Here is a 15,568-nt window from a genome sequence, read left to right as displayed (position 1 = left end):
GCCAGTAAGAAAATAATCATGCTTGAGCTTGAATAGCCTTCTACATTGTCGATGTAAACAAAGTGGGATAATTCGAAAATCACGTTACGCATTCTCTCTATTCATCACCCAGCTCGGGATCACAGCAACCAAAATAAACCAAACCTTGAGACAATACACGTAACGGTCAGCCAAACGAAACGTGTGGACAGACTGCTTGTTTACAAAATCAGATTCGCCCTATTGAAATGTTGCTACGGATTTGTTTTCGAAAGGTCAAAAAACGACGTGCGACAAGATAGCACGATCACATCGACATGAGTATTTTTGTTCTGCGTTCTGTTCAACTAAATTTGAAGGATAAATCACTAATCTCAAAGCATCGTGCACCGTCCCCTGCAGCAAAACAAAAGGAAATCATCAGAACGAAATAAACATCAAAACGGAACAGAACAAAAACAGCTTTGCTGCTTCAAATCGGAACTTGCTTTCAGCGCGAGTGGTTGTATAATATCGCAATGGTGTTGATTTATTTTAAATTAGTTTAAAAAGTGTTATTTTCACATCGATATGACGTCGCTCCTTCCTCGCCTGTGTCGAATCCCGTGCAATCCGTGCGTGGTACCTTCCTCCTCATCTCGTCACTATTCACACCTCCTAAGTCCGGTCGCGCGCCCTCTCCGGCCGGCCCCCATCGGTCCAATCCACGCAAACAGCCTGTTCTGGGAACGTGACCGCAAGGGTGGCTACAACAGCACACAACCCCCACCTTCCCGGTGGCAACTGCTGCGGGACGGTCTGCGGGAGCTTCGCCAGGAGTTTGCCCTGTTCGAGCAGGAATGGCGCGAAAAGCTGGCCAGCGACGCGTTGGTCGTGTTCCGGCCGGGCGAAACGGACGTGGTGTTCAACTTTGAGCGGCAGGAGCAGCTGGACCGGTGGGTCGTGACGTCGGACCGGGATCACAACCAGGGCTATTCGGACGCCCGGTTTGAGTTGGGGCCGGCCGGGTTCGGGGTGTTTCACGGGATGTTGGAGTCGAGGGTGCCCAAGGATGGGCGGATTAAGCGGTCCGGGTACGCGAATATTACCAGTCAGAGGATTAGGGTGAGTTGAGGTCGTATCTGGGTCAATCAACGTATACCTAGGCATGGAAAGGATACCGATTGGAAACATGAATTTGGATTGAGGATTAAAGGCACTTTCTTCAATTATGTATCATTGGCCATGAATACGACAAAAAAAAACATGCGAGGGAGGGGCTCAAAAGACGTTGGCCACCCAAGACTCACCCCTTTAGCTGTGGATGGCAATGTGTTGGAGAAGGTGAGCGAGTTCGTGTACTTGGGATGGCTGGTAACTAGGGTGTTTCATCCAAACAAAAAAGTTCTCAGAATCAGGCAAACCGAGGCTCCCCTAGTAGAGGATACCCATAGGGACTCTCATGCCAAATACCAGCCCATTTGGTTGAGAATTGGCCTGTCCCCAGCGGTTCAAAGTTTACATGTAAATTACTATGGGATTTCTATGCTTTTCGTTCAATCGTTCCTACAGGTCTGGGGACAACATGGATTCACTCGGAATAAAGACAGGTGTGTAGGGGATGGTCCAAGGAACAAATTTCAGAAGGAATTAAGGTTGTCCATTCTGTCCCCAAGGTGCGCATTGGATCGACGTCCGGTGTCTCCAGAATCAACGAACCACCCTTCAAATATACGCATTGTCCTTAGTATGCTATGACGGCTAGCTGAAAATTACGACGCCCCATGTCAGACGGTGAACACGTGGGGAAGCATCGATTGCATTATTATTACAAAATCATCATGTTAAGTTATTTGGAATAGTTCAAATTGTTACAAGTACATCAAAAATTATAATTTTATTACTTTAAAGTATGTTTCTGAGCCAAAACTTGAGTTAATACTCTGCCACGTGTTCACCGTCTGACATGGGGCGTCGTAATTTTCAGCTAGCCGTCATAGCATACTAAGGACAATGCGTACATTTGAAGGGTGAATCGTTGATTCTGGAGACACCGGACGTCGATCCAATGCGCACCTTGGGGACAGAATGGACAACCTTAATTCCTTCTGGAATTTGTTCTTGGACCATCCCTACACACCTGTCTTTATTCCGAGTGAATCCATGTTGTCCCCAGACCTGTAGGAACGATTGAACGAAAAGCATAGAAATCCCATAATTTACATGTAAACTTTGAACCGCTGGGACAGGCCAATTCTCAACCAAATGGGCTGGTATTTGGCATGAGAGTCCCTATGGGTATCCTCTACTAGGGAAGCCTCGGTTTGCCTGATTCTGAGAACTTTTTTGTTCGAATGAAACACCCTACAGTGGTAACGGCCGACAACGACTCCAGCTTAGAGTTCCGGACTCGTATCCACTCTGTGAATCGCACCTGCTTTGGATTACGGAAAACCTTGACATCGGATCGAGTGCAATGCGCCACGAAGTTGTACGAGACATTGATTAGACCGGTTGCCATCTATGGTTATGAGACATGGACACTGCGGCAAGAGGACTAACGAGCTCTTGGAGTTTTCGAACGGAAAGTGCTGCTGGGAGAACCGACCATTGTCACCCTGGAGAGAATCGGGAGGCTCAGGTGGGCGAAAGAACGAAAGGACGAGGATGATCCTGTCAGAATGCTCGATGAGGAGATCAGATCGAGGCGAACCAAAGAAAGATCTACAACCTACGAGACTTGCGATCTGCAGCCCAGAACCGAGCAACATGGGACAACCTTCTCGATTCAGCACGGGTATGGTGTTCTAAGCTGATAGTTATGCATCATCAATTATCACATCTTCAACGTACATTGTTCACATGGAGATTCTTCCAATGGCGAGAAGTAGTATTCTAGGCGAAACAAGAAGCAAAAGTTATCCACAGAGGGATGTGAAGATCATCATCAGATGATCTTCAGACAAGGACACTTGCATTGGATTGGAGGAGATGTACAAGTCGGTGATTGAGCAGGAACCCGAAAAAAGTACTGCGTGGCTACGGTGTACGCGGTTCAGTTTTCAAATGGTTTAGCAGCTACTTGGACATCAGAACGCAGGTGACTCATTATACCGGTTAACGACAAAACACGTTATATCGGTTAACGTACAAAATAACTTCCCTTCAATTTGTACGCCAACGACCTGTAGAGAGTTCAAGTAAACCTTTTCACTGATGAACAGTACCAGTTTTACCGAATGGCTGAGATGGAAGAAACTACAACTAAATGTCTGCAAAACAAAACGCATGACAGTGACCGCACGACAAAGCGACGGCTTTAGCAGAGCGGTTCGTATTGATGGCGAGGAAATCGAAAGGGTCGAGACGATCGAATATCTCGGAGTGATGCTGGATGAAAAATTCAACTTTAATGACCACAAAGACTACACATACGGATAACAGACGGTGAATTTGGAGTACTCTGTCAGAATTAACCGTTGTCTGTAGCAACTCGCCAACAATTGAAATGAATGCAGGTCCTGCAGAGTAAAGTGATGCGGCTTATTTTGAAAAGTGCCCGTTTAACACCAAAGCAAAACATGTTGGATTGGTTCCAGTGGATGTCTGTTCGTCAATGGATCGAGTATGATACCAGATAATACGTTTACTTAGTGCTGAAAGGCAACAAGTTCAAAAACTTGTGTAAGAATTTCGTGCATGTCATGACGGCCGGCCATCTTCATTATCGGTACACGTCGCACGGGATCACTATAGATCGCATATGATGCAAGATTTGACCAAAAGTAACGCTGGTTTAACCGTATGTGCTCATATGTGTGTGGGATAGCAAATTATCTTAATACCGTAAACGGGAGCTGCTATCTGTAAGGCTGGATTTTCATGGATTGTGCAACGACATCGAGAGCACGAGCATCGAACCAACTCGATGCTCGTGGCTTGCGTTACTTCTTTTAGCTTAGACACAACCCCAAAATCGACTTTCCGGAATAAGGAACACTTGCATGCAAGTTAACGAAGGATGGAAAATGACAGATTCAAACGTAAACAAAGCAGCATTGCGTGGCGATTGGAATTCCAGAACAACTTTTGAAATAAGCTGATGTTGTTCAATAAATCTTTTTCAAAAAGGCGTATGATTAGACTAGCGCATAATTGAACTAAACAAAGCAGCATTGCGTGGCGATCGGAACTCCAGAACAACTTTTGAAATAAGCTGATGTTGTTCAATAAATCTTTTCAAAAGGCGCATGATTAGACTACCGCATAATTTAATTAAAAAAACCTCTTGCCTCATGTTCGTTGCGAAAAATCATGCAAAATAGATGAGAGATAATTGAGGTTTTGCAGCGCGACTGTGTTTCAAATGTAGGTGGCGCCAAAATGAGGTTACTTGCCAAAAATCGTATTTCTTTCTGCTGGATTGAAGAACAAAATTGCTTATTTCTCATGGTTCCCTGCATCAATCTTAATGAAACTGGTTGCAAAAGACGAGAAAATTTTTTTGCTTTTAAATAATGAACATCTTTTTTTTGGGCGCGCAGAAATATGTGACTTTTTCTAAAAAAATAACATGTTTTGGAACACTAAAAATGAATTTCCCCGTTTATATCAATGAAATAAACAGTTTTATAATTGATAACAGATGTGTTTACGTATATTCAACAATTTTTATTGATTTTTGACAGACTTTCTTACCAAATAGTCCAAATTACTATCTTTTTCTAAATTTACAGTTTTCTCATAGAAAAATCAAACAAATATTGGAAAGTTGTACACCAAATTGTTGGAAATATTTTTTCTCATCCGAATCCGGCATAAGTTTAATAAAAATGTTGATTATGAAGGAAAAAACACATATTTTTCAAAATATAAATCATAGGTTTACGCTATTTGTTCATAGGTGGCGACACGTGTCTTTTAGCTTAGCTGCAAATTCTCTATAGAGTGGACTAAAAATTGGAAAAATTTCAGGAATATCAAAAAAATTAAGTAATTTAATTTTTTTTTAAATTTTAAGAAATAAATAATTCAAGAAATATGAGAAATTAAAGAAATAATTAAGTGATTTAGAAAATTGAGGAAATTTAAGAAATGAAAGAAAATAAAAGAATTAAGAAATTTAAGGAATTAAAAGAATTAAAGAAATGTTAGAAATTTAAAAAAAAAATCAAAATTTTAGAAATTTTAGAAATTTTTGAAAATTTAGAAATTATAGAAATTTTAGAAATTAAAGAAATTATAAAAACTTTAAAAATCTTAAAAATTTTAAAAATTTTAGAAATTTTAGAAATTTCTGAAATTTTAGAAATTTAAGAAATTTTAGAAATTTTAGTAATTTTAGAAATTTTAGAAATTTTAGAAATTTTAGAAATTTTAGAAATTTTAGAAATTTTAGAAATTTTAGAAATTTTAGAAATTTTAGAAATTTTAGAAATTTAAGAAATTTTAGAAATTTTAGAAATTTTAGAAATTTAAGAAATTTTAGAAATTTTAGAAATTTAAGAAATTTTAGAAATTTTATAAATTTTATAAATTTTATAAATTTTAGAAAATTTATAAATTTTAGAAATTTTAGAAATTTAAGAAATTTAAGAAATTTAAGAAGTTTAAGAAATTTAAAAAAAAATAAGAAATTTAAGAAATTTAAGAAATTTATGAAATTTAAGAAATTTAAGAAATTTAAGAAATTTAAGAATTTTAAGAAATTTTAGAAATTTGAGACATTTAAGAAATTTAAGAAATTTAAAAAATTAAAGAAATTTAAAAAAATTAAAGAAATTGAAATTTTTTTTAAACAAATTTTAAAAATTTAAGAAATTTAAGAAATTTAAGAAATTTAAGAAATTTATGAAATTTAAGAAATTTACGATATTCAGGTAATTATAAATATTAAGAAATTAGAGGAATTGAAGAAATTAAAGTAAGTAAAGACATTTTATATATTTTTAATATTTTAGAAATTATAAAAAACTTTGAAATTTTAGAATGCTTTGAAATTTTAGAATACTTTGAAATTTAAAAAAAAAACTTAGTAAATTTATAAGTTTAAGAAAATTTTATTTTTTTTTTAGAAATTTTAGAAATTTTAGAAATTTTGGAATTTAAGAAATTTAAGCAAAATTCATGCAAGCAATCCGTCCAACGGTGCACGGCATACTCCTGCAAAACAATGCCCAGAAATCCGGCCACCGGTGGACGGATTCCTCCTGCAAAACAATGCCCCGAAATCCAACCACCGGTGGACCAGTTCCTTTTGTCAACTTGGCCAGGCAATCCGTCCATCGGTGCACAGAATCTTCCTGCAAAACAACGCCCAGAAATCTGTCCTCCTGCAAAACAAAACCCTGAAATCCGTCCACCGGTGGACGGATTCCTCCTGCAAAACAATGCCCTGAAATCCGTCCACCGGTGGACAGATTCCTCCTGCAAAACAATGCATCGAAATCCAACCACCGGTGGACAAGTTCCTCTTGTCAACTTGGCCAGGCGATCCGTCCACTGGTGAACGGATTCCTCCTGCAAAACAATGCCCTGAAATCCGACCACTGGTGGACGGATTCCTCCGGTAAAACAATACTCCGAAATCCAACCACCGGTGGACGGATTCCTCCTGCAAACAATGTCCACCATTTCACCATGCAAAATCAGCTGTTTTGATTGTTGACAAGGTCTGGTTTGACAGATAGAATTTGTTTCGTCAAGTTTCATTCCCATCCCGTACCAAGCGTTTCAAAGCGTTATTTAGGTTTGTGTCTAGGGTGCCGCTGAGGTAGCAAAAAGGCACTGAACGAGCATCGAGTTTCAATGCACGGACATTTTAGCAAAGCATGGTCGTGAGTATGCTTTCGATGTCGGTCGTCTAAAGATGCTCGTGCATCGAAAATGAAAAGTCGGAAAATCGCATTTTCGCAACTTTCCGGCGATGGGTATGTGTTTGTTTGTGCTTATACTACCATAAAATATCAATCCAAACCATTTTGCGATTTAACCTGATTGATAAAAATGAGTTTTCGGCAAAATATGACCACGAGCATCGAAAGCCGCTTTCGATGTCGGTCATCGAAAAATCCATGAAAATCCACCCTAAGAGCGGCATACACGGAAGTAGAGTAAGATTAAAGGCCACTCTCAATAATAGAAGATAGAATTATAGAAAGATATCTGCGAGTAATTCTTTCGATTTGAATTACGGGAGACTACGACTGGCCTCTAATTTTAAGAATATTTATTTTTGTGTTATAATCAAGATTTTCAAAGTTTCTCAAATAATAAGTTTTTGAAAAACGATTCTTCCAGAAATCCTTCAAACGCGACTCGTTCTACGAGTGGGAGCAGTACAACACGCTGGTGATGAAGGTCCGCGGCGACGGCCGCTCCTACCTGATCAACCTCGCCTCCGAGGGCTACTACGACATCCTGTGGAACGACATCTACCACTACGTGCTGTACACGCGCGGCGGCCCGCACTGGCAGGTGGTCAAGATTCCCTTTTCGAAGTTTTTCCTCGCGTCGAAGGGTCGCGTCCAGGACAGCCAGGCGCCGGTGCCGCTGAACCGGATCAGCAGCTTGGGCTTTTCGGTGGGCGCCCGCGGCGGTCACGACGGCCAGTTCCGGCTGGAGTTTGACTACATCGGCGTGGAGTACGATCCGTCGCACACGGAGGAGTTTGCGTACGAGATGTACCAGCAGCAAAAGTACATCGTGGCGACGTAGTTTTAGAAGGGTGCTGTGTAAATAAAGGGGCTTGAGCACATGGAATTGCGGTGAGTACCATATTGGATTTGGAAAGAAACGGCCTTGACCTATCGGGTTAATGATCAAAATATAAACTTTTATTCGGACAATTTGTTATGTACAATGTTCTGGCCTAATTGCTGGACAAACAGAAAATAAGATTTGCCATTGGCAAAAAAAAAAAAACAATTTTCAAAACAGTAAAATAATCCTCCCCCCGGTTGCTAGTGCTTCTTCCGCTGGTCCTTCAGAATTCGGTACGTGTCCTTGTTGACGATGTAGCTGAGGGCGGCGGCCACCGTCGTCACCCCGGTCAGATACCAGAGCGCGTGCAGGTACGCGTGGTCCACGTAGTTCCAGACAGGGGCACCCAGCGTGATTGCGACCGTGGCCAGCTGTACGGCAGTGTTCACTTTGCTGACGAACGTTGGCGCCAGCTGGGCAGTGGCGTGCGTCACGTCGAAGTAGCGTGACAGTGTGCGCTGGGGATTTCGATCAGAGAATTATTAGTACTGAATCCGCCATTGTCATTCGCTAATACTCACCGGCTGAGGTAGACTGATGTAGCGGATGACGAAGCCGGCCCCGATCAGGAACGCGTCGCGGAACAAAATCATCCCGGACAGCCACAGCGGCATCATCTCCACGTAACTCATCGAAATGACGAGCGAACCGAGCAGAATCTTGTCCGCCAGCGGGTCCAAAAACGAACCCAGCCGGCTCGCCTGGCTCGGCCAGTTGCGCGCGATCAGACCATCGGCCAGGTCTGTCAGTCCGGCCACCACCAGCAGTCCCATGGCCAGCGCAAAGTCGGACTGGACGATGACGTATCCGAGGTACGGCGACAGGGCGATCCGGCCGACGCACAGCAGGTTCGGGATGGTGGCCACGTTCTCCCGCTCGATCACCTCCTCGACGCGCTCCTTGACCTTTTCCTTGCGCTCGCGGATGTCCTGGATGAGGACGGCCTTCTTCTCCTGCAGCAGCTGCTTGTTCTTCTGGAGCACATTCTGCAGAATTTCCGCGCCCTCGACGGACTTAACCTGGAAGTCTTCCTTTTTGAGCGACGACGAGAAGCACTTGTAGAAGGGCGCCTTTGGCGGAGCGCCGAGGATCCGCGAACCTCCCGCTCCGCTGCCGGCGCCACTGTCTTCGTTGTGGTACAGGCGCGACGAGTGGCCGCAGATGGGACTCAGAAATGCACATCTGGTCAGCTGCTTCCGGCGGACGATTCCATGGGCCAGCTGCACCGGAACTTGCTTCAGTGCGAGCAGCTTTCCGGGCAGTTGCAAGCTAAGGCTCAGCAGCATCCTCCAAAAGTCCTGTAGTTCTGGTTTGTTTTTGTTTTGATTTTTGCTTCCCGATTACCAATCAAACTAAAATCGCAGAAAAAAACCATTAATCTCCCACAAAAACCATTCAACTAATCAACTCACCATTGTATCGTGCCGTTCCGGTTAATTTCGGCACATTGGGAACCGGAATCGGGCCCCAAATCGCAATTATTTTCGTTTGGAAACCCCGATCTACGCACTTTCGCTTTCGTTCGATTTTACATAATTTTTTGGAAGGGGACCGAGAAACGTCAAACGTCGTTATCATGAATTTAAATCAAACTCGACGGCGAGACAGTGACAGCTGCTTGCGAGGCACCCTGTACGTGGAGAAAAAGCCGGTTGAGGTAAACAAGCCTATGGAGCATAAAAAAGTTAGGGTGGTGTATCAGGGATGGAATAGAGTTATCTAGGTGCGCATGTATTGCGTGTACGTACACAAAAAAGATTGAGGTTAAATTTTGTACCAGCCAGCAAAACAAATGGTGTGCTAGTGTGCGTAAGATCGGCCTTAGATAACTCTATCGAGAAATTAAAAGTGAGAGTGTGTGCGTGCAACATGGAGTTAAACTTTTCGAAGTGCCATGGAAACCTTCACAGCAACTGCACAGAAAGTTTAACTCCAAGTTGCACACACTCTCACTTTTAATTTCTCGATAGAGAAGTCTTCGTGCGCATGTATTGCGTGTATGTACACGAAAATAAAGTGAGATTAAATTTTGTCCGGTCAGCAAAATCAAATGGTGCGCTAGTGTGCGTACGCGAAACGTCATAACGCTCCATAATCGCAAAAAAAACTCTTTTTCGCTTGCGAACTTTCTTCATCCGCGAAAGAGTGAGGGGACGAAACACGCAAAAGAAAATCGCTCCCGAACTTTTAGGAAAAGATCAATCAATTTAAGATTTTTTGTGAATCTCATTGTTAGCATTACAGTCATCCCTCATATTCGGAAGAGTTTACAGATCGGCCAATGTTCAAAAATCATAGCAAATCGGTAAGTGAACTTAATTATTCGCATTTACCTTCATTTGAAAGCTTTTCTTGTGATCTTTCGAATGCTGTATCGAACAACTGCAAATTTTAACTTTTATATCAAGTTTTTTGAAGAAAAACTTTGACCCTTGAAATCGGTTCCGAATATGTAAGATGACTGTATCTTATTAAAAAAAATGTATACAACGCTTGATACAACGTCAAATGTTTTAAAAGTTGGATCAATGAAAAATAATGAAAAACTTGTTTCAGAAAAGCTAAATTATAAAATTAAGTTCAAATCAAATCATCAGATTCGGGCCAAATTCGAGCATCACTAATCCTTTCAACCTAAAATAAATATACACTCAACGGTGGTTGGTCACTTTTTCGTTTGACACTTTTTTAGTTTGTACCCCGTTGGTTGGTCAAAGTCAAACTAAAACATGACGAACTGTCACTTTTTACACGGCGCTCACGCACACTATCAAAACAAACGTTAGGTAGTGTGTGTGAACTCCGTCTAAAAGGGGTGTCAAACTAAAAAGTGACAACAGTTGGTGTCAAATTTTACATAAGCATCTCAAGTGGTCCAAAAACTTGTACCACATGTTTGAAACTGATGCAGTTTTTTTAATTGCTTGACATAAAATGCATTGAAATATTTAGTTCAAAAAGACAGAAATATTATTATTATTATTATAGTTTATTATTGACACTTTACCATAATTTGGCATCCGTGTCATTACCGAAATATGTATTTTTAACAAATTCATTTAAGTTATAAGTGACAAATTACCTCTCTTGGTTAAAGTCACGTTAATAAAATAAACAACAACATTTAAATTATAAAAAAAAATCATTGAAAAGCGTAGCAAAAAGTTCTTTATCACATTTATGATAAAAGTACTTTATATCGCTGTGAAAACCCGAAAATCTAAAACATTTGTTGTCCCTATTTTAGGTCTATTGCTCCTAAAATACGACTTCTTTTTGTACCTATGTTCGACCTACCTTCTGGTTGGTTGAAATCTCGAAGCATGTGGCGTACGATTTTGACGTACGGTTCAGCTCCAGCTCGTACAGTACAGCCCCAAAAAATCAGTCGACAAAATTGCTTAATCATTGTGATATTTTTAGCCACAAATCAACATTAGAATGATTGATTTCACTTGCATTACGTGCATAATTAGCTTGGGCATGATTTATATCATTCTTTACGAGTTTTAAACATAATTAAAAATTTGTTGCATAGCCAAACAACAAGAAAGACTGTAACATGAGAAAGCGCACACACTCTGTCACAGTTTGTAGCAGTGTCAAATGAACTGTAAATAGAGCCATGCTCTCCAAGATGGACGAAGCAACTTTAATCAGTTATTTTATTGATTTGGTGGCAGTTTAGTGAGTGTTTTTGCAACGGGATTGTGCAACCCACCAATAAAAACATATTGCCGGTGGTCGGAGATTCGGAGGACGGCTCTCATTCGTGTGCTGAGCGATGAATGTCGTGACGCTGAGTGTCAACAAGCGGTATGCAAAAGTGGTGAGAATGTTGGATCTAATGGGCAACTAGCAATTTGCCAAAAAAGTGAAGGGTTTTTTTTTTTTTTTTCATAAAATTATTTTTATTAGGTCCTTTTCGGTACTGGGACCTGGTTAGGACCGAGTCGGCTTTTGTAATTACAAAAAACTTAAAAATTACAGAGGATCTTGTGTGTAAATGTTAGTGGGAGGGGAGCCGATTACCCGCGGCCTACTCGGGGTTAGTAGGGAAGGGATTGATGTTAAAGACAAGGCGTGGGATGGGAAGGGGGATTGTGTAGGGGTCTTTGTTGGCTCTGCTGGCCTTTGCTTGTGTCCTCAGCCGCAACTCGGTGTCAAGCTGCTGGGGCGTTCTTGCTTTGCTTCCGGTGCAATCCAGAAACGACGGCTTTGTGCGAAGGCGAGTTATACTAACAAAAGGAAAACTAACTGAAGGAAAACTAACTGGAAGAAAACTAAATGGATATTTTGGAATCTACGAGGAACTGATAGATCGGATAGAGAACATCAAAAAAGTGAAGGGTTCTAATTTAAGAGAAAAAAAAGTGAATTATTCTTGTTGGTCAAAATGAAGATAATGACAGCACGTATCATTCTCAAGTGGCAAATTCCTGCCAGAATTGGTGAAATGCACAATTTCGTTGATTTGAGTTTGGTAGACCCAAAATAGGTACTAGTCCCAAAATAATAAACATTTAAAATAGACAGGCTTGTCTAAAGTTTTGAAATCAAACACCTCGTTTCAAATTGCTTCAAATATTTTAATATATATTTTTAGGGTTTTTGGTTGTTCTTTCAGATTTGGTTTGTTCCATGCACAATGTGTTTTTTGTTTGCTTTTTCTTTCTGATTTCGTACTGTTTACCCATATTATCACTGCCGTTTACATATAGTTTTTTTTGTTATAATAGTTTTTAATGAATTCAATAAACTTTTTTTTTCTCTTTTACTAGCCAAGTCCAATTTGTGAACTATTTTTTTTTACTTCAGTTGACAAAGTTACGTAGAGAATGCTTCCTTGCAAATGGATCTTTGGTCAATGATTTTTGTTTGCTCCGTTACAAAGTTAAACCTTATCTTTTTTTTCAAACATGATTACTCTCGATGAATACAAAGATGTTTTAATACAATAATGGAGGTAAATACTATCGAATAGAATCTATGGAACCTGGATTAAATTTTGACGTAACATAAACTGACAAATGTAACATATAACAGTTAACGTTTTGTTTCCCCAAACATGATTACTAGTGTGTGTTTAGTTACATAAACAATGTTAGTTTGCTCTGTTTAGCTATCTTCTTACAAATTGGTATGACTCACAAGTTTTACGAAAGTGTGTTTTTTTTATCAGATGTCGCAATAGACTAACATTTTGGTATTTTCATTTCATCTATCAAGTGTGTTAAGTGTGTGTGTTTTTTTCTCTGTTACAAATAGTTTGTTCAATCGCAATCAACATCCCGCAGCTTGTCACAACCTCCGACTTTCGGTCTCCAACTTGAACAAGAGTTCTTCGCTGTTTTTTTTCTTCTTAATTTCAGCTGCAGTTTTATCAAATTTCTTGCCCTCGTTTTCTTTTTATCATTTTGTCAGTATGAATTACCCTAAACTACAAACTTATGAATTGTGGGGAAAACGGAGCCCTCAACGACTCATCTCAGAGGGGGGTTACCATTTCCCTCGAATTCTTCTCTGTTACAAAAAACGTGTGTGTTTTCTTACAACTATTGGCAGTATTCTTCTCAGTTGACATGTATATAAAACGTGTGTGTTGCTGCGTGGTGTGTTTTCTTTGCAAATTATTCCCAAACAAAGTTTTTTGTTTTTTTTTGTCGTTTCATTACTCACGAGAGGGTTGAACACTGCAAACATTTAATATTCGTCGAATTTCGGCAGTGTCTGTCCCTGGCGTTGAGTTTTGGTTCTATTGCTTCTTATCTGTGTTTGGACTTTTTTTCCGTTTTTTTCGTTATTATTTTGAGTTCAAAACTTGTTGCTTTGGTGTTTTTTTACGAGTGTTACAAAATGGGACGTTTTTTTTTCAAAGGGGAAAGTGCGTTCCAGCGCACCGGATCTGGGAGTATCTGGATATATCTGGAGAACACTCTTCTTAGGGTCGCACGCAAAGAGGTGACTCCGTTCGTTTTGTTGTCAATTGAAAACTGCAGAAAAAAACTGAATGATTTTTTAAATCTTATTTCTTTGTGGTTGAGTTTCATTTTCTAAAAAGCCTTAGAGTTGGGGGTTTTGTTAAAAGATTTACCATTATTTCGCTACAAATAACACTTTTTAGTAACATTTCCACTAACATTTTACTAACAGATACTTGACAGATCTCAATGACACAATGATTGCTTAACACTTTACGTAACGTCCTTTCTTCAACTCGTTGATCAACTTTTTTTGGTAAATCATTTTTAAAAGTAGGGTGCAAACTTTGGGGGTGATTTTGGTGTGAGTGTGTGTGTGTGTTTTTGGTTTAGAAAAATGCTTTACAATATATGTGTGTGTGTGTGTTTGTTTGTTTGTGAGTGTGTTTTTGTGAGATTTGTTTTCTTACCCTCAAATATAAACGATAACGATTGCTACAAATTGGTTTGAATAGGAAGATGGTTACCCAACAGTTCGAACAGCGGCGGTCACTGAATAATCTCAATTGTTGAATACAGAGTAGGTTCGCTGATTTTGATAGAGCAGCATTCGAACTAGTGAATCTGATCTCTGGATCGAATTGGATTACAGTCCAGACTCGACTATCCGAAAAACTCGAAAAACAATCATTTCGGATAATCAAAGCTTCGGATAATCTAATCACGAAAAAACTTTTTTTTCCTAGTCTTATTTTTGATTGCCCATAAACTACTCTAAAATGATTTAGAGATTTTAAATCCAAGATGACGACAAAAATGGTGATTTTTTTATTAAAAAAAAAATGCAATTTTTTATTAAAAAAAAACTAAACTAAAATGGGATCACAGAACTCGAAATTTACGTTAAAAGCAAGATAATGAAAAACTAAAAAAAAGTGGTCATGATTCGGTTATCCAAAGTCCCATACAAATCTTCGGATAATCGAACTTCGGATAATCGAAACTTCGGATAATCGAGGCTTCGGATAATCGAGTCTGTATGTTTTAGTTCTGGAAATTTATTGATATGTTTTAGGGGACAACAAATCGAAACTTTTGAGCCATAAAGAAGTATGGACAACAAATTTGCCACCGAGTTATGATTATTTTTAAAAAGTGTTTTTTGAAAAAATAGAAATTTTCGTTAGTTTTTTTTACATCGGTTTTTTATGTAAAATAATTTTTTAAATGTTAAATTAAATTTGCAAACGAAAGTACTTAACAGATTTTTTGATAAAGTGAACCAGTTTAAAAATATTTATTTTTTTGTGAAATTTTGATTTACAGCACCACAAAAAGTTTAATTTCGTCAAAAATGAAAGTCAAAACATATTTTTCTTGAAAACCAATGTTTGCAAAATAAACACTTACTTACTTCAAATATTGAAAACCATGGTTTGTTTATTTTTCACCTCCTCCCCCTTTTTGCCACAAATAGGTTAATTTTAACTGAAAAATTCCCGTTTTTCGTTTTTTTTTTAAAGTGTCCATTATTGTCCATTGAAAAATGAAACATTTGTTAAATTTTATGATCTCTTCGAAAAAAAATACTTTACAATTTTGGAATCAAGACTAATATTTTAAATGATCGTTATTTTGAATGTTTAACTCTTTTCAAATGTTAGTCTTGATATGTTTTTTGAAAAGGTCAGAAAATTTTCCAAATGTTTCATTTTTAACATTGAAAATTGGACCGTTGCATATATTGGCATTAGAAAATGTGGAAATCTTTGGATGAGACTTAAAAACCTTAAATTTTCTTGTTTATTTTTTTTATTCGGTCCAATCTTCATGGGAAATTTTATTGGAAATTTTATGAACTTTGAATTTTCATAAAAAAACTGTAGTAAATTTATTTTTAACTAAGATTTAAATTTTTCCAAGAAACA

The 15,568-nt window shown here is 38.9% G+C and overlaps 2 protein-coding genes across 2 annotated transcripts; one reads left to right on the top strand and one right to left on the bottom strand.

Annotated features, from left to right (window-relative positions):
- The first annotated feature begins 425 nt into the window (after nt 1-425).
- Nucleotides 426-7,719, top strand: LOC6042707 (complex I intermediate-associated protein 30, mitochondrial). The gene is made up of 2 exons (XM_001870689.2): nt 426-1,083; nt 7,258-7,719. Exons 1-2 carry the CDS (start codon nt 550-552, stop codon nt 7,672-7,674), a joined length of 951 nt encoding a protein of 316 aa, XP_001870724.1. The 5' UTR covers nt 426-549; the 3' UTR covers nt 7,675-7,719.
- A 45-nt stretch (nt 7,720-7,764) lies between these two features.
- On the bottom strand, nt 7,765-9,292 carry LOC6042706 (probable cardiolipin synthase (CMP-forming)). The gene is made up of 3 exons (XM_038260905.1): nt 9,132-9,292; nt 8,241-9,071; nt 7,765-8,177 (listed from the first exon to the last, which is right to left on the bottom strand). Exons 2-3 carry the CDS (start codon nt 9,003-9,005, stop codon nt 7,920-7,922), a joined length of 1,023 nt encoding a protein of 340 aa, XP_038116833.1. The 5' UTR covers nt 9,006-9,071; nt 9,132-9,292; the 3' UTR covers nt 7,765-7,919.
- Between the last annotated feature and the right edge of the window lie 6,276 nt (nt 9,293-15,568).

The sequence above is a fragment of the Culex quinquefasciatus genome, chromosome 1 (assembly GCF_015732765.1).
Source record: "Culex quinquefasciatus strain JHB chromosome 1, VPISU_Cqui_1.0_pri_paternal, whole genome shotgun sequence".
Classification (NCBI taxonomy): Eukaryota; Metazoa; Arthropoda; class Insecta; order Diptera; family Culicidae; genus Culex; species Culex quinquefasciatus.
This window is presented reverse-complemented; position numbering and strand designations above follow the sequence as displayed.